Here is a 23,035-nt window from a genome sequence, read left to right as displayed (position 1 = left end):
GCTGTCCGCACATGTATCTCACAAATATTACTACAACAAAAAAAAATCTTTAGCAGTTTGAAGAAAGGCTAGCCGAAGATAGAAGATATTATCCCCAGTGTTGCCAACTCTTCATCAATGAAAGTAGCTAGCACAAGCTCCAGAAGTTGCTAAAAGTCACCAGATGACATCATACACTAATTTGCATATTAGTGATGTCATTGCCCAATACTTTGCTATAAAGGTAACGGAAGCATTAAAACTTTGCTGAATTAGATCAAAAGAAAAATACTTAATGAAACATTTTAATGGCATGATAGCTATGGAGCCTATACTACAGGAGACCACTTTTCTGCATTTTCAGTTAAGATAGGGAGAGCGACAGTGTAACCATAGAAACTCACTACAGCTAAACTCCCACGCCAACTGGCGTCTTCTAACTGTCCCACACCTACTGCATAGCGCAAGAGGAGAGAAACGGAAAGATCCCATGCTGATGTTTGAAAAGCCGTCGTCTGTGATTACTCTGAGTAACATGCATTTGAATTAATTAACATAATGTTTTTTTTCCCTGGTGGTCTGAATACGTTGCTAAATATGTTGCTTTTTAGAAATGAAGTGCTTAAGAGGGTCTGAGAAGTCGTTAATCTAGCGAGAAAGCCGCAAATTTGGCAATCGTCACCTGTATGATCACTCTTGTAGAGATTATAGAAAATAAATCAGTCAAAATTCCTGGAAGGAGATCACTGAAGAGCTGGAGAGTGTACCTGAAAATGGAAGCCTCTGAGAGACAAACTGGTAAAAATGGAAACAGCGGGGACGTTGGGGGGGAGAAGAAGCCAGCGTGTTATTTAATGCTGTCCTGGCTTCTCCCTTTGATCAGACATAAGGGAAATGGAATTATTCAGCTACAGCGGCGCTAAGTTGTGCAAACTTCAATAGGAAGTCCCAACATGCATGTGTGAAATCACATGCAAAGTGCAATCTGCTGCAATACTGGCACACACACGGAAGGCAGAGGAGCAGCTACAGAGGTGTAAATTAGACTTAAGAAAACCACCTGCTGTTTCAGCTTCATATCTATGAGAGCAGCATCAGTATCCTCATCTTACTCTCAGAATCAAAGTGAGTTAGCAGTTTTCCCATAATGTCAAACACAAAATATTCTGACAAGTTTTGATTTCCTAAAAATGTCTTTAAATTCCTTATATATTAAACTTAGGTCAAAGCTAATTCAAATGAACCGATTCTTCCCCTGGTTGGATTTCATGCTGTGAAATGAAATCATGATCTCGTGCATATTTTAGGTCCTAGAAGCTCTCATTCCATCAGCCTCAATATTTTTATCAACACACTCGTGACCACTCACTCACTCACATATTATTTGCCTCTCATCATAGATCACTATAAATCCATTTTTGTTTGATGTGACCCTCGCTTTTTTTACTTTTAAAACTCAAGTCTTCCCTGTATTGTGTTTCTCAGCACATCTCTAGTTTACTCTTTGGTTTTGAGCTGCACACTCTATTCACAGTAACACAATAGCAGCTCATGGAAAGAGTATCTCCTTTTACATTGTATTTGATGGTAAAAAAAAAAAAAAAAGGTGATAGTCTGTTGTATCCCCAGCATATATCACAACCTGGAATAGATTCATATTGGTCTCGTGAAACGGTGCAGTATGAGTCAGAGGAGGAACGACGTGAATTCTTTGCCCTCAGGTCACTCCTTCGTCTCAGTGAAATAGTGCAGGTGTTGGAGGAGAGACGGATGTCTCGACTAAAAATTTTCTCATCTTAACAGCCCCTCCCAGTGCTTTATCCCCCGACTCTCAGGGTTTTTTTTTCACACCCGTTTCTCATTTTATTTATATTACAAACTTCTCCACATTTCACATTGTTCGAGCCGTCTTCCCCTGTACTTACTCCTCCTTTTCCTCCCTTCATATAAACAGACTCACTCCAGTATTTCCTCTCCTTCCTCTCCAGGCCTTCTTCAATGATAAGTACATGCAGGAACACCCAGAGGACCTTGAGAAGATAGAGAAACTGAAGGACTTTATCGCCTGGCAGGTGAGACTGAACTTCATACATCTGCAGCTATGTGGAGTGCGTATAATCGCAGTGTAGTTTGTAAAGCAGGGCGATTTAATTACAAATTCAATTAGGTTGTAAATTTTGATGGGCCAGACATTTTCAGCAGTGAGCAGCCTATTCAAAACCTTTTTTTTTTTTTTTTTTTAGTTTTTGGTAATGCAAATTTTAAAATTACAAATGATCATTGTTTCACTTTGATAAAAATGTGATAAAAACTTAAATAAAAAATAACATATTTTTGGTCACATATTTGACCCCAGGCACATCACAAAGTGCAGAAACAAAATTTAAAAAAAAAGAAAATGCACAGAACCATAACAAGTGACAACAACAGTAACCAGTAACACAATGTCTCTCTCTCTTTCTCTGTACTACTATCTCCCTCCCTATTAAACCATCAAACATGTACTCTGTGTGTGTGTATGCGCGTGCGTGCCTGCGTGCGTGCGTGCGTGCGTGCGTGCGTGGCGTGCGTGAGAGAAAGAGAAGTCAGCCCCCACATATAGAGAGGAGGTGAGAGGCATGATAATAAATAAAACTTGAAAAAATACCAATTAAAAAACGATTGTCAGAGCTTAATAATAATCATAACAGCTTAATCATAACAATAAGAATAATAATGATAATAATAGTATTGATAATAAAAATAATAATAATAATGATAACTGAATTAAAATATTTAATAATTTAGCCCTGGGGTGTCTTTATACTAGGTTGTGGCACCCATTCCTAGCAGGGCTACAGGGAGGTTGCTGATTAAATAGGCCCATACTAAAGCACCCGTCTATCTCAACAAACAGGTTAGGGTTCAAGAAAAGTGTCATGGCCATCTCATCCCAAATTACACACTCATTACCTTAAAAGATGACATTTTTCATCATATTACATGGTATTTCTTTTTCCATGGCACATGAAAAGAGCAGAGGAAGGCATAGCCCACAGGCAGCCAAAACACTGAGTGTGATTAGATGGTTTGGAGGAGCATGAGATGCATGAAAATGTGAATTCATGCCACTTGGCCTTTCAGGTTGAGTGAGCTTTCTTAATTTGCATGGATTTGCTTTGGGCCATTCACTTAGCCTTCCAGATGCTGAAAGCATAATGGCCTTACATGTATGGTTTAAGTTATTAAGAAGTTTATTAATGAAATCTCTATAAAATTGGGGACCATGCATGCACAAGTGTAGACACCAGGCATTGCGTTTTGACATCTGAAAGTCCTTCACATACACAGTGGAGAGTTTCTAAGCTGAAGGATACCTGTTTGGTTTTGTGTATTATGGCATTTATATCTGAAATGTTGTCCCCTCACTAAAGTACTGCAGCTGCAAAATGAAAACTCAATGTGAAAGGTTACAGCTGAAAATATAATATCGTTTGAAGAACTTGTGAGTGCACTGCCAAGAGTATCCAATGACAGTAAGTGAAGTGAGCGGGGGGAAAAGTGTGTTAAAGAGTTCAGTGGAGATAATAGCGAGGGAGAGTGCTGAAGCAAACATTCTGAAGTTAAGGAGGACGCTCCACTGCGTGGAGAGACAGCGAGAGATCAGCACCGGCGGTTTTTGCGAGCTCTGCACCCTCGCTGAGCCCGGGGGAAGTGCACACACAGCAGACGAGAAATGCTCATACACACATATTGCTCGAATACGTCGCAAAACGTGCTGTTTTACAGCTTACTATGAATCTCTGAAGCTCATTTGTGGCTCATCTTTGATTAATAAACTTCTGGCTTGTCGTGGCTTTCGAGTGGAATAACAAAAAAAACGCCCTTAGAAAGCTGCACTGTAAGTTTTGTTTTGCTTCTTTTACGACTCTGTCTTAACTCTTCAGCTCTGAAATAAGGGTCATTTTAATAATCAGTAAGTCATTGTTTTCTGCCTTATGGTTAACCCAGGAATCGAGCACAGACACAAGAAGTTTCTCTGTCTGCTTCCTATCGCTAGCTGCAAGAAAAGGGAAGTTAATTGAATTTGCAGTAGTTGTTCCCCTCTCCGTTGTTGTAAAATAGGTCAACTTTGTGCTTTGCATCTCTGGCAGAACTCCTCCGAATCTGAAAACTTCCTCTGTATTTGTGAAACCTTTTTGTCTTTATAAGGCGCAATGATTCACACAGGAATATATTGGCTTCTTATCCAATGTAATTTGTGATGCTGCCCACATATTTATTTCTCCTTACACTGTTTTTAGAATTACTATTATCCACTAAAGCTGTTAATCTAGTGTGTTCATACTCGTTTTTGAAGACATTCAGATTGTGTAAACATAAGAAAATGTAGGATATCTTTGACTGAAGTAGAGGTTGACAGAGCAGGCGAGGGTAGCCTAAAAATAAACTACTTCATTACTCCTAGAAAAAAGTGAATATCACAAGTGCATTACATCTGTCAAGGTTGGAGTATGCAACCAGATTTTACCTTCAAGACCTATCAGATATTTTTATATCCATCTGGAAGCAAAGGCGCTGAACAATAATGCCTGTAAGACTACTTTTGTTTTGCGTTGGTTACAATGCGATACTAAAATGTGAAAGCGCCATAACCATTTCAGCATCAATTTGAGATTTCAGCTCGACTCAAAATAGTGTTAGAAATCAAGCCGCAATTTTGAAATGATCCTCCACCCACGTTCCACAGTACTAATTAGCAGGAGCTCTGTTGTGCACCCCAGTCATACCAGTATGAGATAAACGCGTTGCTCAATCTTGGCAGCTGGTTTAAAAAATGTCCCTCACATCAAGCTAACCAAGTGTTTGAAATCACGGTGGTATGTATCTTTCACAAGCACAAAAAGACACTATTGAAGTCGTTTGGTGTGATCATCACAGAGACATGTCATAGAGAAAGCAGAAATATGTTTGCAGAGCCCACGCCAAACATACACACACAGAACCCTTTTTAAAGAGATGACTAAGGCAGAGTTGTTGATTTGAAATGGTATCAGCTGTCTCCGTGCCAGAGCCAGCATGCTTGTTTATCTCGCATCTTGAATGTGTCTAAATGAGACAAATGAATGCGAGCCTGCTCCAATGAACAAACTAAACGTTTCGAAATGAGCCAGCGTGCACTGTTATTCTGAAATACCCATTGTCCTCATCTAGTAATTAGAGAGGAAATGAGCAACTGGAAATCAGGAAATTAGGATTTGTAAAAAGCTCCCTGGCAAACATAAAGTAGGTGTTTTCTCTGATGTTTCTGGTTATAATTAGCAAACGCTCCAGACAGATGCCTAAATTAGCAGCTTTAACTTCTCACTGCACCATGATCCATCCTATTTTAAAGTTTTTAAGGGTAACTCAGTGATCAATAAATTGAATCACAGACCTAAGGAGGCAATTTCCACCAGGGAACTATCAACATGAACAGAATCTTTATACCCTTTCCAAACTGGACAAAAACCAACCAACATCTGACTTTTGTTTTTAGTGGGAAAAGTTACAATTTGCATCAATTCCCAGGACAAATAACTCTGCAGTAGTCACAGGTATCAGCTCCAGCTCCGCTCGGCACTGATGAAGTGTGGCACTCGAATGGACACGCTAGCTTTTCTCCCTTTTCCAGTGCGACCGTCAGTAACTTCTGCGACATCTTAGCCAGCAGCATCCAAGCAGCGCTTGAACATAATTTGACATTAGTCGGCACTAGGGCTGCAACAAATTATTTTCATTATGGATTAATATGCAGATATTTTACTAATTTTTTGATTAAAAAATTACAAAAAAATATGAAAAAAGCTCTTCATAATTTCCCAGAGCCCAAAGTGACGTTCTTTTGTCCAACCAACTGTCCAAAACCGACTCTTCATTTACTATTAAAATTGACAAAGAAAAGCAGCAAAATATCAAATGAAAGAAGCTAAAGCAACCAGCAACTGTTTGACTTTTTTGCTTGAAAAATGACAAACAATAAGCTGATTATCAAAATCCAGTAATTAGCAATATATATATTTTCTTTTTAATGACTAATCGATTACTCGACTAATCATTGCAGCCCTTGTAGGCACCACGTTTGAAAGATAGACTGAATACATATAAAAGAAGATGTATCTTCAGTAACATTTTCACTGGTCTCCATACTGTGTAGTTACAGCCAGGACATGTTTTGTGTCTTTACTGCTTGGTAAAGCGCTGGGTGCTGTTCTTGTTTTTATCTTTCAAGGGCATGAAGGCTGGTTGTATCTGACATTTTCTAAGTGAACTTAACCAACACAATATTATTGCTTATTTATCAAAGATCCTGAGTTTGTCGCTGATCTTCTTCAAGGTGTTGTGTTTTAAAGTGAAAATTAAAATATTCACCATGGGACAGATGGTAAAGCTCTGCATAGCCCTGCACCAAAATGATCAACTTGTCCATATTTACCATAGACTGGTTTGTAAGAAAGGAAAGGAAAAACCAAGGAAAAGTTTGTTTTTTCCACGTCACATGACATGGTGGTGGATTTCAAAAGTTGAACTTTATCTCAAGATGCAGCCGTGCTGAAAAACAGGCACCACCCTTGCTTTTGAGGGCACCTTATGGGTAAATTAATTGACATTAATGGATTTTAGGGTGCGAAAAACTCAGCATATGTAAAACCCTAACCTTGTTTTCCAGCGTGCTTTTGACATTTAATGTGGCAAGAAAAAGGCATGCTCGTTTACTGGCAATGGAAAAGGAGTTTATCATCTATTTTTAGCAGGGTTTCTCACATTTCACCAAAAAAAATCACATATATGTGCACTTTCTGAAGGAAAATAGGTATTTCAGTGAAAATTCTTTTTTCTATAGTTTTTCTTTTGATTAAGGTTTTTGCTTGTGCTTTTGGTCCCCTCATCTCATATAGCAGAGTCTGCCTGCTTATTAGTCTGTCTGACTCACCACTGGCTGTGTACTTCTCAAAGACCTTTGTGACCTTCATGAAAGGTCTTAATATGTCATCATAGCCTTAATAACCAGCTTCTCAAAGGAAATGTGGCTGCTCCAGCACCTCAGGGTGTGGCTCAGAAGTCTTCTCACTGTGCATTAGAGAGGGTTAGAGTGACAAGGTTCAGCTAAGAACACAGGGATCGGAGAGACACTGCTGATATTAAGCAGCTCTGCCATTTCTTTCATACTTCATTTGAGATGGTAACACTGGCATTCACCTGTTTATAAATGGATTGGGGCTTTATTTGCAATCACAGCATGCCCACAAAGTGCAGCTTGAAAGGTGAATGTTTAGTTCAAAGTTGTGGTTTGCAAGGAAAGATAATGGGAGATTGAGCATATATACAAGGAGATGTGAAATCTGCATTTATGTGTTATGGAAGTAAAGAAAAGATAGACTTTGATGGTGAAGTAGTGATTGTATTGCAGAGAAACCCTAAGGCCAAATTTTTTATCTGCTGCTTTGTGCTTTGTTGGTAATGCTGTCTCCCTATATACAATAAACTTTAACCAGCTTATGATGTCCCAGTTATGTACACCAAATTTAAAGCTGCAATCAATGATTTCTGACCACTAGGGGCACAAAGACTTATAGAAACGTAGCCCTGGATAATTTACTGTTCATCAAGGGGCTGTAACATGAAGGTTTGTTGAGTCTAAAGCCAGGGTTTTCTGTCCTGCAAAGGTGACTGTCTTTTAACCTGGCTAGACTGCCTTTGTAACTTTTAAAGCAAACTTCACCTGGTCGGGAGCAGGTTATGATTCGTGTTTCGGCTTGAAACCAGCTGAAAAGCTCCTTTTACAGCTTCTCTTTGAGTAGCGTCGCTCTACAGTGTCCTTATTAATAACAAAAAATAACAACAAATGTAGGGCTGTCAGCATTAACACAGTAATCGCGATGTGATTAAGGGCCATACGTAACATTTATTTTATTTAAATGTTATTTAAATCGCGCTGATCGCTAGTCGATATTCCAGTCGACCTTTAAGAGGCTGCGCTGGGCTGAGAGTGATGATACTGGTATCATATGAAACTAGATAACCCGAGACATCCTGTGTTACCAACCAGGTCATGCTAGAGAATGCTCCAAAGTTAGGATGAATTTTGGAGATGGAAGACCAGCATGGTCAATTCACAGGGTCTCTTGACCTCTGACTTCCAGATATCTGAACAAAAATTGGTTCTGTGGGTACGCATTAGTCTCCCCTTTACAGAAATGCCCACTTTATGTTGTCATTTGATTCTCAATCAACACAATCGGGTAAGTATTGTTTTACCTTGTCAATATGGACCTCGTAACTGTTTTGATATGCAAAATAAATGGAACTGAAAACATATGATTCAAAAAGCGATTAATGGCGATTAACTATTCAAATTCTGCCATAAATCTCGATTGAAAAAATCAATTGTTTGACAGCCCTAAAAGAACAATAAGAAATACATTTAAAGTACAAGTTTGATAGGCAATATCTGTAACAATAGTCGTACCATTAAAATTTTAACAATACCCTTCCCTAGCTTCAGGTCTCCAGTGCCTAATTATCTGGTTTTAACATCAGCCTCATATGAGGTAATATCTCACACTGATATCACAAACTTTCATAGTCTCTCATAGTTAGACTGCTGGAGCAGAATAAAAGCTGTTTTAAAAAGTTGGTTTATGTAATTAAACTACTCAACATGTACAGTGTGTGTGTGTGTGTGTGTGTGTGTGTGTGTGTGTGTGTGTGTGTTAGCAATCTTGAGCCTGAGTCTTTTCCACAATGGGCTCATCTGTGTGCAGCCACCAAGCAGATTTCTGTTGCCATGCCACCACTCAGTCACACTCAATCATCCTAAGGTCTATAAAAAGATGTGGGTATCCTGAGAGACGTGAATCTTGCCTTAGCTTTCACTCTCGCCGCTGCTTCTCCCCATTTCCGCCTTCTTTTCGTCTCACAACACTTCGCCCTTCAGCCTCTTCTCCTCTCCCTCCCCTCTTTCTCTCACTCCTAGCCCTTTTCCACTCTGCCTCTCTCCTCTCCTCTCTCAGCCTCCTCTGCTCTCCTCTCTCCTCCAAGAGGTCCCAGCGGTGATGATGAAGGTGCTCAATATCAGGGGAAATCCTCATAGGGTGTCTGTAGCCTTTTCTCATTTATCTTTCTGTGCCAGAGCTGTGGTTTTGTGGAGCACAGTAACTAACAGTCAGTGAGTGAAATATCCTGGATTTTCCACACCATGATACATGCTCAGCAGACGCTCACTATGTGCTTCCTGTCATAGAGTGCTGTTTCATGTGTCTGTGCGGTTTGTTACATGACTGAGAACTGGTTTTTCAATCAGCTTTTTCTGCATCTCAGTATTCATTTTTTCTCCGTTAATAAGCCCACCATGTGTTGAAACGTGTGTAAATAAAACATGCACCGTTTGAGATTGTTACAAAAGGTTGCATCACAAAACGGAGCTGGTGTTGTGTGCCAGCTGAGTGAAGTCGGTTCGCGCTGTAGCCTGCTGCGGAGGGGCAGTTTGTCCTCGGAGGCGAGGAAGAAAGGCGAGCTGTCTCTAGAGAATCTGAGGTTAGCAGACACACACTTCCTCTCTTTACTGGCCCACCTATGGCAGATGCTTTGTTCCATTTTCTCAAGGCTTAGGTGAATTTGTTAGGAGTAAAAGCTACTGTACTTAAGATGAGGCAGAAGATGCACTCTGCAGTTTAGTGTTGTTTTTGAAGTGTTCAAATGCACCACTCTGAGGCCGATTAATATAAACGTTTGAATTAAATTCCCTCTAATGTGGTTTGTTTTTTGTTTGTTGTTGTTTTTACTTATTCATAAGCATAAAAGCATAAGCTGCTTTCCTTTCACCTTAAACAGTATTTCTCACTTATAGCAGTGAGACAGATGGGGAATATTTTTACAGTTGCCATGGGAAAGAAAAGGTCTGTTATTACCACAGCTGAGTGTAACAGCTTTGCTGGTTTCTGACTAGTTATTGTGCAATCCTCCACTACTTTACCAAAGATGACATGTAGCACTACAACACCAGGTTCTGAAAAAAAATTGACCTGTGACTTCAACCAGAGGAGAAGACAAAAAAATCACTCAAACACTCGCTTCCCAAGGGATGACGCTTCCTCCTCTTGCCAGATTTAGTCAGCAGAGCTTGCTGACACTGACTGTGGCGCTGGGGTTTCCTAATTACTAGTTTTCAGCAGTTTCAGACTCTCCCTGGCTCTCTCCGTCTCCTCGTCTCTCTCTCCTCCTACCTGAGATGCTGCTGTTTTTTGTTTTGCTATTCACCACCTGCCTACAGTGTGCGACACAGAAGTGTGCTGGAAAAAGGGTGCATTGCGTCTTTATTTACGTCACAGGTTGAGGGAAAAACATCCATCACATGCTGTACATGCCTTTTCATGTATTCTGCTCTTGTTTAATATGAGTGTCATAATGTGTTGATGTTGTAGGTGGGTGGCAGTGGGAGGGAGTGTCATGGCAACGCTTTTTTCTATAGTCCACCTGGATACGGTTGCAGTTATGTTTCCTATTTATGCACTGATGTACATTCACTGCTTGTGCTGAGTGTGCACAGCAATGGCCCACAGGTCATGTAAGTTAAATTGGATGTATGTGGCGAGACAGGAGCGCATTCCTCTGATGAATGGAGAACCGGCATGCCGCTAACCTCTCATCTCTCCAGGGTATGTTGGATGGAGTTTTCTCACACTGCCTGTTTTGCCCCGCCAGATCCCGCACCTCGCCGAAGGTGTCCGCATCCATGGAGAGAAGGTCACAGAGGCGCTGAGGCCTTTCCACGACCGCCTGGAGGCCTGCTTCAAGCAGCTGCGAGAGAAGGTGGAGAAACAGTACGGGGTAAAGACCCTGGTAAGAGCTTTTGCTTGTCTGTGACCTTTCTGGTACATGAAAAGTGCTTTGTAGCTCAGTGTGGTCATTTTTAGCAGGCACTGATGGAATCTGCAGCCCGGTGTGTTTGGCCAAAGATTTCATACCAATACATTATTGTTATACCTCCCAGAAATCCATGATATAGGATTCCCACCATCCTGTTCCTTTGTTTGGTTTTACCATTTGTTCTACATATTTATTTTTATATTTCAGAGACATTGCTGTTGAGTTTTTCAAATGTATTTATTTATTTATTTTTGCACTTTGAGCCCCACAAGCTGAGTGCAATCAAGTTCAGTATTTTCAAGAGTCGGACATAAGAGACATCTCTACGTCTGATATCTCCGACACTCGGTAACTCACACCGAAACAATCTAGACTGATAAATAGCACTACAGGTAAGAGGAAAAACAGATGAACATCGCTGAACTGTCCATTCAGGAAAAATATTGAACATAATTAGAATAACAATTAACAGCATTAAATGCCAATTTTAAAATGTGATATCAAGACCACAATCATAATTAGCACATACATTATTTAGCTCCTAATTTCTGACTCTGAGTTCCTTTGCAGTATGTCCTCTAAATGCACTTAGAACATGTATGTCATACTTGCCCTTTACTTTCAGCTACAGTCAGCTTGTTTGCAGTTGGATGCTGCTGGGGACTGCCCCCCATCTCTCCCTCCTTTACAGATTTAATTGTTGCTTGGCCAAGCTTTCCCTCAATCTTGCCTGAGGTAACAGCGCCCTCGCTCAATTTAAAGGAAGAGGGTGGTGACCTTTCAAACGAGAGAAAAGCCATCGCTTTCCAGGGTGTGATAATAAGGTTATCCTATCAGATATGTGATGGCCCCTTTTCTTCGCACGGAAAGACTCTTTAAATGCAGAAGGGTTTATTGTTAGAGCTACTCTTACCAGGATTTTCTTCCTGCAGGTTCTTTTACAGAAATAAATGGTACCACCGGGGTTTGTTTCCCCTAACTTTATGTTCGATCATGTTGCTGCGTTTGGAGCTCTGTGTGGTACATAGGATTAAGATAATACTAAGAATGATCTTCCCCCTTACAGATTCTCTGTTCCTCCAGATATACCATAAACAAAAATAAAAATGCACAGAACAGGAAAGGCACTCAATAATTTTAATTAGGAAGTTTTAATATATCTTTCTGTGTTTGTAAACAAAATAAGTCACAAGTGAAAGTGTATTTTTCTGACTTTTCCTGTATTATATTATATTATAAATAAATTTATTTTGTCTTTACTTGGGACCTAATTGATCAAAGTGGGACTTAGATTTAAAGTAATCCTTCACATAATAGAGATGGCTGTTTTGATTAGGAATCTAACAGAAATGGCCTTGAACCAAGATGTTTTATCTCCCCATTTTTTCCTTATTATTATTACAACTATTTATTTCTTTATTTATCTATCCCTGTGTGCTTTTATTTGTTTGCCTGCTAACTAGTTTCTTGGCTTATTTATTCATTTATTAAGTTTTTGTAACTGTGTTTTTTGTAAATCTCCTGGCTGCCAGTAAAAACAAAATTTAAAAAAAATGCACAGAGCAGAGTTTGTGACTTTTAAGATTAATTTCTTCTGTTTTTCTCTTCCTCTGTGGTTTCAGCCGGCAGTGGACGAACGGCGGGGGCCTCGTCCTCACTCCATGGTGCGCTCCTTCACCATGCCCTCCTCCCAGAGGCCGCTGTCGGTGGCTTCGGTCACCTCCATCTCCTCAGACAACTCCCCTTCCAGGCCCGGCTCAGATGGGTAACACCTAGTTTAGAGTTCTTCAGGGCACGAAATACCTCTTTGGGTTTTGGTCATCCTATAAGAGCAGTTTAAAATTTGTTTTTGGATTACTGTCTTGTTCTAATCCCCCTCACCATTATCTCGATAAGTCAGACTCAGGCTTCATATTTAACATTTGTACAGAGATTCCATTTTCATTTCAAACCTAAGAGGATTTCTGAGGATGTTCTTATGAGATTTTTATTTAATTAACTCAGAGTTCATGAAGACTGTGTACCTGTCCAACCTCAATCCTTAAAAACTTTGTCTAGAAAATGTGAATGAAACTAGCATTTATGCTTTTAACAAGTTATTACTGCTTGACTGTTTGACTGGACCATCATTGCATTATCTTTATTTTAGTTTTGCCCTGGAGCCTCTCCTGCCAAAGAAGCTGCACACCAAGTCTCAGGACAAGCTGGACCGTGATGAGCCTGAGAGGGAGCGCAAGGAGAAAAAGAAGGAGAAGAGGAACAGTAAGCACCAGGAGATGTTTGACAAAGAGATGAAGACTACGGAGATCCCACTACAGCCCGCAGAAGCTGTCATACTGTCAGAGACGGTACTGAAAAAGTGACCTGTATAAGAAAATTTTCTTTCTTGCTCTTCCTTTCCTTTTGTTGTTTTTACTTTGACTTATTTTCCATTGTTTCCCTGAACCATTCTGTATTCTCCTGCTCCTCTCTTCTTTTCTCTTTTGTAATCTATCCTACGCAAGTGCAATGGCAATTTGCCGTGGGTGTTCATGGTTCACAAAGAAGAAAGCAGGGGCGATGTTCAATGCATAAAAGTTAGAATATTTAATATGCAAACAACTACAGTCACGTATTGGCAGGAAGAACACAAAAACGTTAAGACTGCCAGCATCGTGATGCTCTTTCTTCTTCGTTTGAGAAGCCTTTTTCCACTGTTTCTTGTTGATTTCTGTATGTTCATAGTTCCTAAGCATTACAAAAGGTGACTCCTGACCTCTTTTTGAGTGCCACCATCATTCTTGAACACAACAATTAACTAAATCTAATGGGCTTGTTACCATGATACTCGAGCACAATTATGCTTCCAAAGGCTGAATCATTTTCATATTGGACTCTCCAGGAGCTTTCACTCTTGTGAGAAGTTTGTGCAAAAGATAATTAACTTGTAAATCATCATAAAAAATTGCTGTCTATGTTCATGGTCCTTGGAAGATCAGTCATATTGATTTTTAGTGACCCTCCGACTCCTTCTTAAAGTGCAACAGCAAATTTTCCACTTGCACACAGGATATCATACAGTGTCATAGGTTGGATATTTTGATGTTTGCTTGTTTGAAGTACTTATCCATAGTCAGTGTATTATGTACAGTTGAAGTGGTCATCACGCGGTCATCAGTATGGAAAGGCAGACAGGAGTACCACCATGGAAGAAAAGCAGTGTACTGCTGTGGACAACTGCAGGAGCAAAAGTGCTAAAGTCTACGCGATATTGAGAATATTCACCGTTTTGCTTTTCCATCAGACAGCCCACTCCAGCAGGGAGCTAAATCTTTTATTTTTTATTTTATCGCTCTCTTCAAAGCCACCAGACTCTATTGACAAAAACATGATTTTTACCTTGCAGAACACAGGAGTTGCTTGTTTACCACTGCCTGGATCGGTTAATTTTTTATGTGTTATTGTGTGACTTTGATGAATCCAAACTAACCCTTTAAAACACCAAAGTTACGCAATAACACAAACAAACTGACTGATCGAGGCAGCGACTCCTGTGTTCTGCAAAGAAAAAAATAAAGTTTTTTATCAAAGAAATCTGGCGGCTTTGAAGAGAGCATAATTGGATGAAACGCCTTGAATTCCAAGTCGGAAAAGGCTTTCTGACGACAAAGTCAAACGGTGAAAATACTCTCAATATGGCGTACACTTAAATTGATAATAATGTGGCTAAAATGTTGATCTTCTGCCATCGTCCACATCAGTACGTGATTTAGCGTCTGTGTCGACATTGCCTCCAAACTGGGAGCGTGCAACTGTCATCTACTGTATGTAATATACTGATTATGGATAAGTACTTCAAACAGCCACACTTCAAAAAATCCGAACTATCCCTGTAATGTGCCACAGAGCAGTGGAAGACCTCTGTAGTATAATGGGGTGCAGTTAACATTGTATCTGTAGCAGGGTCTTTACCCTTTTCACTTGCTCTTTATTTTCTCCTACCTTCTCCTCTCTACATCACATGTCTCACATTTATGCCTCCCAGCTGCTCCCCCTGTTCTCTTTGCACTCTGCATATCTTCATCTCCCCCCTCTCCGCTGTTTTCGTGTCCGTCTTCACCACCGCCGTGTCAATTACAGCAGAGAAGTATCGCTGTGTTCTGCATGCCCAGTGGGAATGCTCACTGGCTAATGGCATTAAGATAAGGGTGGGAATGGGAATCCAAAAGAGGCCCCCAGCAGTGGTGGAGCCGTCTGGCTTGTGATAGGAGCCTGTTGCCTCGGGGGTCAAGGGTAGAGCACCTAGAGGTCTCTGGTAGTAAATAGGCAGTTGCAGTTTAATCTGGAACGCATAAATCAGGAAAATTGCTTTTTCACCCTCAATACAAACGTCAGTTGTGTTTTAGTGCTCTGTAAAAAAAGCATTACATCCCTGAATGAAGTGTGTTGTTATTTTCAGTGTCTCCCTCATGGCGGACTGTTTGAGTTTAGCCAATTACAAAGATGTTTGTTAATGTAGCCTACAGTGTGGAATAGCCCTGAGGACATATCTTTTCATATTCAAATTCCTGCCATAATAAAACTGGGAGAACACGGTCTTGCATGCAAACAGTGATTTGTAACCACAAATAAGATATTGCAACCCAGTGAGCACATTTATCCAAATGGTTTCTCCTTTAGGAATACAAATAGTCGACTCATGTGCGTGTGGATCCACACACAGCAGTCCCTGAGGAGATGTGAAACAAGTTTTCTCCTTTAAATGATCTTTTATTGATCTCCTGTTATATCTCACCATAGACTCAACTTCTTTGCCAGATAATAAATTCTGTTCTCACTTCTGTTTTATTGACTTGTTGTGTAATTAAGGTTTTACTTTGAGCACTCAGTAACGACTCCATCTCTGATAGTGTCTGATTCTTCTTTGTTTGTGCATGATCACTCAGATCAGCCCACTGCGGCCTCAGAGACCAAGAAGCCAAGTTCTCAGCCAGATTGGGGGTGACCGCCGCCTCTCCGTGTCCCCTGGACCCCCTTCTTCTTCCTCCAACTCCTCCTCCTCGCCGGGCCCCCCGCCCATCACACCCAGGAACAAACTCTCCTTCAGCCTTCACACTGTGTCCAGTATGAGCAATCTTACTTTACTCTCACTCCCATTCAGACACACACAAGATAAAGAGGTTGTATCATCTTTGGACTGTAGCTACAATCCCTGCAGGCCCTCTTTGCCTCCCTCTGACTTCTTGCATCACTCTTACCCCATGCTGTGGTATACACAATGATGCTCAGTTTGATCTAGCCCAGTGAGTGATGTTATCAACGCTTCTGTAAATGGCCATGCAAATCCGAACTGTCAGCACCACACATTTACCTCTAAATTTGTCTCTCTGTCACAGGGCTGGCTGCTAACACCAGAATCTCTCATAATGGGCTCAGTGTGTTAACGCAATTATCAAGGGTGTTCACTGCTGCTTCAGAATTGAAATCATTTGCATTGAGACACACTGCTTTAAATTCATATGCATTGCCTCCTCTCTTAGAGGCTTAAATGAAACATTTTCACCTGATGAGAGATGCTCAGATGTAATTTGTTACTTGACTGGATCAGTTTCATCCCATTCTTGTATAAAAATCTGTAGTTTGTTGCAACTGAAAAGAAGCACTCCATCAGTTTAGTACTGGACTCCTGTAAACGAGGGGGAACATGCAAGAGAGGCATATTAAACAAAAAGAAATGGTCAATGGAAGTGTAGCAGAGGTTGAGATTTCATGACTTTTAGTTGATTGGTCTTTGAAAGATGACAAAATGTTGCCATAACCAAAGTGTATTGTGGGTCTAATCGCCATTTTAAAGGTATTTTGCATTTCTTTGCGTTCGCTTTCATGTTAAATCACATAGCAGTAATTAACTAAAGGAATCTTAAGTAATTACACGAAAAAAGGGGGACAGGATTAGATGATTTTGCCTCTTCCTACTCCCTTTTAAATATGTGGTGTTTTTTTAAATCAGTGTTAAAGCATTGGTTGTTTTCCTTTTTAACAAATTATATTAGCAGTTAGCCTGCCTTTCTCCATTAACATGTTGTTAAATCTGATGGAGGCGATTGCTTACTGTAAACATCTACTCCTGCTAGAAGATGCTTTATGATGTCTTAAGACTCAGACAATAATGGCTTTTGTGAACATTTAACATAATTTGATACTTTGTTTTTGTTTTTTTTGTCTTAACACCTTTTTCATCACTGTTGAAATGGGAGCTCAACAGAGTTATAGTAGCCGTTCCAACATACCATAGTTCTTAGGCCGCTTAGTTTGCAAGGAGTCTCGGTTTTGACTCGTGCTCCAGCTCCATTGTGTAAAATCCAAATACTCACGTGAGGCAGGAAAATCTTTAAGAAGGTTTATTTCGGAATGCACAAAAATGCACAAAAATACAGCATCACACAGCTACACAGACACTAAACTGCCCTACGGCGCCATAGCTTTAGTACATAGCGTAACCTGCATTCTGGCAGAAACACTGTAACAAGTAATGCAAATATAAACATGACTACCACTATACACTCAAAACACACAGAAACTGTTATGTAAACTTAAATAAAATCAGAACCCATATTATATGCTATATACCAAAACAAACATAATTACCAAGTATAAAACATGTGCTCAAGTGGCTCTTACAAGAATGAAACATGACGCAGAATTTAGCAGAAGACTTCAGTAATATAAAGTAGTAGTAATATCAAAACCTTTAGCCATAAAATTGATATGATATGAAAGAGATCTGGTCAGTCAGTAAAACGTTCTCAGCCGAGGTTATAATGTAAACAAACTCTGCAGCCGGCCAACGGTGAAATGCCTTTGGACTTCAAGAGATTGAAATAGTTTCTGAACTGTTCACAGGTATGCACACTTACTGTACCGTGAAGAAGATAGTCGGTAAAATACAAGTAGGAGGTTGGAGGCAGCATTGCGGGGTCAGCACTCCGACTTTTACATATGGATCAATGTTGTTTAAACAATAATGCAGCCAAAATATGCTCTCTGGCTTTCTGGCTCAGTTTGTCTCTGAGTGGTATTCTTACAGTTTGCTTCTGCTTCTCCGCTTTGATGATTTAACTGATTTGGGTAAATTATTTACTTGTGTTTTCTGTACTGCTCACTGTAGTTATACCTTTAAAATGGCTCCTCAGTGACGTCACATACAATTCACACACGACTCTAAACACAGTAACACCTCCCAAATTGCAACTCTACTAGCATAGCCACTAATAGCATTTTTATACAAAAGCTAACTTTTACCCCTCTTTAATATTATAAACAATGTTTATATTGTGCTCATAAATGCTTAATTTGGGGGTTAAAATAAAGTGTGAACCCCCTGAAACCTTAGCAAATTGGCTTGATTTCTTTCCAAAACATGGGAAGAAGGCAATGAGCAAGAGAAGAAGTGACCCAAAACATTTAGCAGATTATTAAAAAAATCTTACCTGAAAATTAGTTAAAATAAAACAAAGAACAAAATTAAAAAATAAAGTTAAAAACACGCAAACAAGGCAAATAAGACTTGGAAAAGGTGCTTTAAAAATTCTAATAATTCTGTAAAATATTTTAAATAATAATACATTTTTAAAAAATGTCACTATACATATTTCCTTTTAAATATTTTTAAATTAATTTTTAATTTTTAAATCTACTAATGTCTTGCATTTGATGGAACATTTTTTACCAAGTTGCTCATTGGCTTTTTTTTAACCATGTTTTTTTTTAACTGAAATCAAACCAATTTGTTAAAGGTTCAAAGGTTGAAATACTTTTGAAAGGCATCTAAAAGCAGCACTAGAAAAGTAATATCGCTCAGGTTTCAAAAAGCTTAACCAAGAAAGTCTCAAAGCCAAAATAACCCTGCTGTGGTCAGCACTGAAGTTCAGACTTGACCTTGGAAATAATGTTTTGACTAAAACAGTCTCAAGTCTCTGAACATATTATGTAGTTGAGTAAAACCTGACATGACCACTGAACTGATCTTAATGTCTAAAATCATTGAAGTTCCTCTTGTGCAGGAATTTTGCTTTTGTAATTATCATTTTCTCTGATTTTTTCTGGTTTCTTTAAAACACACAATTAGTCTAAATGATCATCACCAGAAATGGGGCATGTGATCTATTTCGGATCCCAGGCGTACTGCTTATGATCATGTTTGATGATGAATGTGAGCTGATGAGCGCCCTCTTGCCCATCAGGTCTGGAGCTGAACGGGATGGGCTGTTCTGACAAAGGTGAAACTCCTCCTCCGCTGCCAGTGAAAGGCAGCAACGCTGATTACGGCAACCTGCTAGATAATCAAGACTTGACGAGTCCCTCGACGCCTCCTCCACCCCCGCCACATCAAAGGGTAGGTGTTTTAATTAGGGCTGAGAGGAGCTCCTTAATGATGCGTGGCACTTCTAATGAAACAAGAGGCCGCTACACACACTTGACATTCAGGTCAACCTCCTCCACTATCCCCTACCCCTGTACGTCCTGTGCTTATGTGCGTTCATGTCTGCGTGTGTCCGTGCATGTTTCACACTAACATTTGTGCTTCATTTTTTGTAATGTGTGTCACAGAAGAGTGTAGGCATCAGTCAGTTAGCAGCAAGGGCCTACGCACGCCTGTCCACCCCACTGTTATTTATACTTGCCCCCCCCCCAGCCGGCCCGGTGCTCAGACGTGATTGATTGGATGATTACTTTACCTCTCACATCCATCAGGAGCCCTCCCGCTGTTAATCAGTGGCTCGTCTCTCCACACTCACCGGTGTCGACGCTAGCCATCCTCTCGCCTCGCCACTCCGTTAACTAATCTTATTTATCCACTGTCACGGCCCGTGGACAGGTAGTAAGACGGAGTCTCTGCAGACAGTGTGGCAGCAGGCGGACAGTAGTGTAGTGAGAGCAGATGTTCAGAGGCTGAGTGACAGCCGCTCTTCATTTACCGCCCGTGATGGAGGCAGAGGTGAGGTCATTGACTACTACTTCTTCACTGTTGTCTGAAGTGCACTGAGGTGTCTTAGGAAGGGCATTTTGTGGACAGAATAGCCTTAAATGTAACTTTTTGACAACATAAATATGGATTTTATTCATTTAGTTTGACTCACTAGTTTGACTAATTGATAAATAACAATTTTATGTTTCTCAACTAACATCCACCTGTTTTTGTGTTGTTTTTTTAAATGTTCTAAATTAAAAACATGATTAACATGAGAAAACAGCTTAGATTAAGGCGTCTAATGTTGCGTCAGGATCAGACTACATGATATCAGCCCAAACGTGTCTGGAAGGGAAATAGCTTCCATACAACAATCTGTGTGTCGTAATGGAAGGCAGCATATTTTGCTGAGGAGCAGTGGTGTCAAACACATTTTATTTCACAGCCACATACTGCCCAATTTGATCTCAAATTGGCAAGACCAGTAAAGCCAAACCGCATTGCATAATAACCTCCAATTTTTTCTTGTAGTGAAAAAAGGTGCATTCTGAAAACATCCGTTTGTTAGCAAAACATGAAAAATACAATATTTCGAATGTGGAATGTAACAAACTTCATCACAAAACTTTGTTTAAATGCCTTTGGCAAATGTTTCATCAAAACTGAGACTTTAAACACCAAATTCAGCAAGTTCCCACCAACGTTTTTATAAAATCAAGTGAAAATTTAAATTAAAACAAAATAAATAAAAATAGCTCTCTGAGGTTTTACAAAATGAAAGTTCCTCCTATGCTGCTACTTTCTTTGCACTTTTTAATGAATTGATTTTAACAGTAATCATTAAAATAAAACGCAGATACAGATAATCAGCAAAATGCTAAATATCAGCCCTGATAATTGGGCAGGCCGATAGTCTGTCGACCCTTAGTTTTAATGTACTTTTTGGTTCGTTACAACAGCCGCGCTCTTGGAGTGTCACTCTGGGTACTCCAGCTGGGGAGTCTGAGCAGGCGAGCGCCGAAAAGAGTGAATGTGTGATTAACTACACTGTTCATTAATCCACGCTCTCATTTTCATGTAGAACGTCAGATTAAATTGGTTGGAAGTTTTAATTTGATTAATTTTGATATGAACTGGGCTTTTTAAGTTTTCCAGCAGGCCAGATTTAAAACTCTGGAGGGCCAGTTCTGACCCACGAGCTATATGTTTGGCACCCCTGTTTTAGAAAGTCTGTCTCTTGCCCTTCCTGTTACACGAACTGCAAGATATGTTTGAGTGTCGTCTGACAATTTAAGGCGCCACAATCAGCTGATCTGACATAGTGACGGTCTTAGGAGACATAAATGTTGTGTAAACTGATCCTGACGTTAAAACACCTGTCAGTCAGAGAGGGAGCGATAGCAGATTTTGTATTTTGAGTGTTGGATTTTGGTGGAAAGCCGCGATATCTGAGAAAATTTCAAGGTGACTGTTTTGTTTGTTCGCAGCACATTCCACCTCCTCTGCCCAGCAAGACCCCTCCTCCACCTCCCCCCAAGACCACCAGGAAACAGGCCTCCATCGATTCAGGAATTGTACAGTGAACAAAGACGCTCACAGTAGGACCAAACTACACACTGACAACACAACAAAAACAACATCAACAGTAACCGCTCCCACCAAAAAAAGCGGCTGTTTTTACCCACACATTCCTCGCTCCCTGTCCCAGCTTGACAAGATGAATACCTCACTGCAGCGCGCCCCTTCTTAGCATCTTTTTTTATTTTTAAATCTATTTCTTATCTTGTTTTGCCTACAGTTTGACGATGATGCAGTCAGCAACAGGGAGCATGTTGCACAGATGAGTAGTCACTGAATTTAAAGACGCCCGACGCCACTTCAAGACTTTATCAGGACCAACGGCTTTCCAATACTGACCCACTCTCAAATATACGAGAGCACATTAAAGAATAATCTCTTTTTATTCATATTCCCACTATGTACAGAGGTTTGTATATATGATTTTATTTTATTTCAGGGTTTTTTTTTTGTATGTGATTTGACTCTTTTTGTATTAACGTATCATTAGATTAAGTGGCATTTATATGAAACAAAAAAAGGGCTTGTAGGTTTTGAATTGACAGGGACTTTACAGAGTTGTGAGAACCTATCACGGATTTTATTGGTAAAAATTTTTGGAGTGCACATACAACTAACTCCTACCGCATTGTCATATCTTGTTCAGACCCTGTCCTAGATTGCTGTAACCTTGGTTTCCAATAATATTGACTGTTCCCAATTCACTACTGACATGACTTCTGAATAAACTTTCAAATGTATGTATTTTTAAAAAAGAAAATGTCTGCCTCATTATTTTCGTCTACAGCGAGAGAGGCTTAAAATAGATGTGAGGTGTTTCCATATTTCTGAAATCCAAAACAAACCGGCAATCTGTACACGTTTCCTCCCTTCACACACTCGGTAACGAAGCTTTCCATCTGCTTGATTGACAGCCATCACAACAGCAAGCATCATTATCAACACACAGGCGTTTTATACGCGGTGTGTTACGCCACGGAATGACTTCTATATAGGCTAATGCAATCTCATTTACATAATGTGTCCGCTCAGCAAGCGATCATTTCTCTCTTTCAAAGCCGAAAGTGCGGATCTGGAATGTGGCCCATATTTGAAATATATATTATAGCAGCCGACAAACTGCAGGTGCCAACTTTGTTCCGCTTCGTGCAGCTTTTATACAAACTGCTGAAGGTCGCACTTAAATCTCTCCATTAAAAGTTGTGGTTTCTTCACACTGCTGCAGCGCAATAACACGTCATGTGGATCATTCTTTATGGTTTTGTTTAATTTTTGCGTTTGAAAATTACAGATTGGGTGTCGTGGGACTCCCATGCAAAACACGCGGGCTGACAAGTTTGTTCTCGGCTTACCATGCTTGATGGCTTTAATGTATTTTGACTCCAAATTAATGATAGGAGTTTGAACCATTAAGTCAGTGTATAATTATCTGTTGTGCAGCAGCTTTAAATTGAATTAAACTTTAATTAGTTTAGTAATATGTGCTTCACTTTGGGTGTCGGTAGAATAACTTATACTAAAGTTAAGTGACGGCAATCAGTTTGAGGCTTTTTGGAAAGAAAGTCTACCTACAGAAATGCCTTTCTGTAGGTAGGTCGATAGATAGATAGATAGATAGATAGATAGATAGATAGATGTCTA

At 40.0% G+C, this 23,035-nt stretch overlaps 1 protein-coding gene across 3 annotated transcripts in view; it reads left to right on the top strand.

Annotated features, from left to right (window-relative positions):
* Positions 1 to 22,154, top strand: part of dock1 (dedicator of cytokinesis 1) — a 243,383-nt gene extending 221,229 nt beyond the window's left edge. For 2 of the 3 annotated variants that reach the window (XM_042508037.1, XM_042508035.1), the window contains 7 exons: positions 1,968 to 2,051; positions 10,702 to 10,839; positions 12,489 to 12,631; positions 13,016 to 13,214; positions 15,792 to 15,969; positions 19,089 to 19,240; positions 21,304 to 22,154. In XM_042508037.1, coding sequence (XP_042363971.1) covers positions 1,968 to 2,051; positions 10,702 to 10,839; positions 12,489 to 12,631; positions 13,016 to 13,214; positions 15,792 to 15,969; positions 19,089 to 19,240; positions 21,304 to 21,399 — 990 coding nt within the window. In that variant the 3' untranslated portion in view covers positions 21,400 to 22,154. The remainder of the gene's footprint in view (positions 1 to 1,967; positions 2,052 to 10,701; positions 10,840 to 12,488; positions 12,632 to 13,015; positions 13,215 to 15,791; positions 15,970 to 19,088; positions 19,241 to 21,303) is intronic. The other variant, XM_042508036.1, reaches the window with a different exon arrangement.
* Positions 22,155 to 23,035: the final 881 nt, after the last annotated feature.

The sequence above is a fragment of the Plectropomus leopardus genome, chromosome 19, assembly GCF_008729295.1.
Source record: "Plectropomus leopardus isolate mb chromosome 19, YSFRI_Pleo_2.0, whole genome shotgun sequence".
Lineage (NCBI taxonomy): Eukaryota > Metazoa > Chordata > Actinopteri > Perciformes > Serranidae > Plectropomus > Plectropomus leopardus.
Note: the sequence above shows the minus strand (reverse complement) of the source record. Positions and strands in the feature narration are given on the sequence as shown.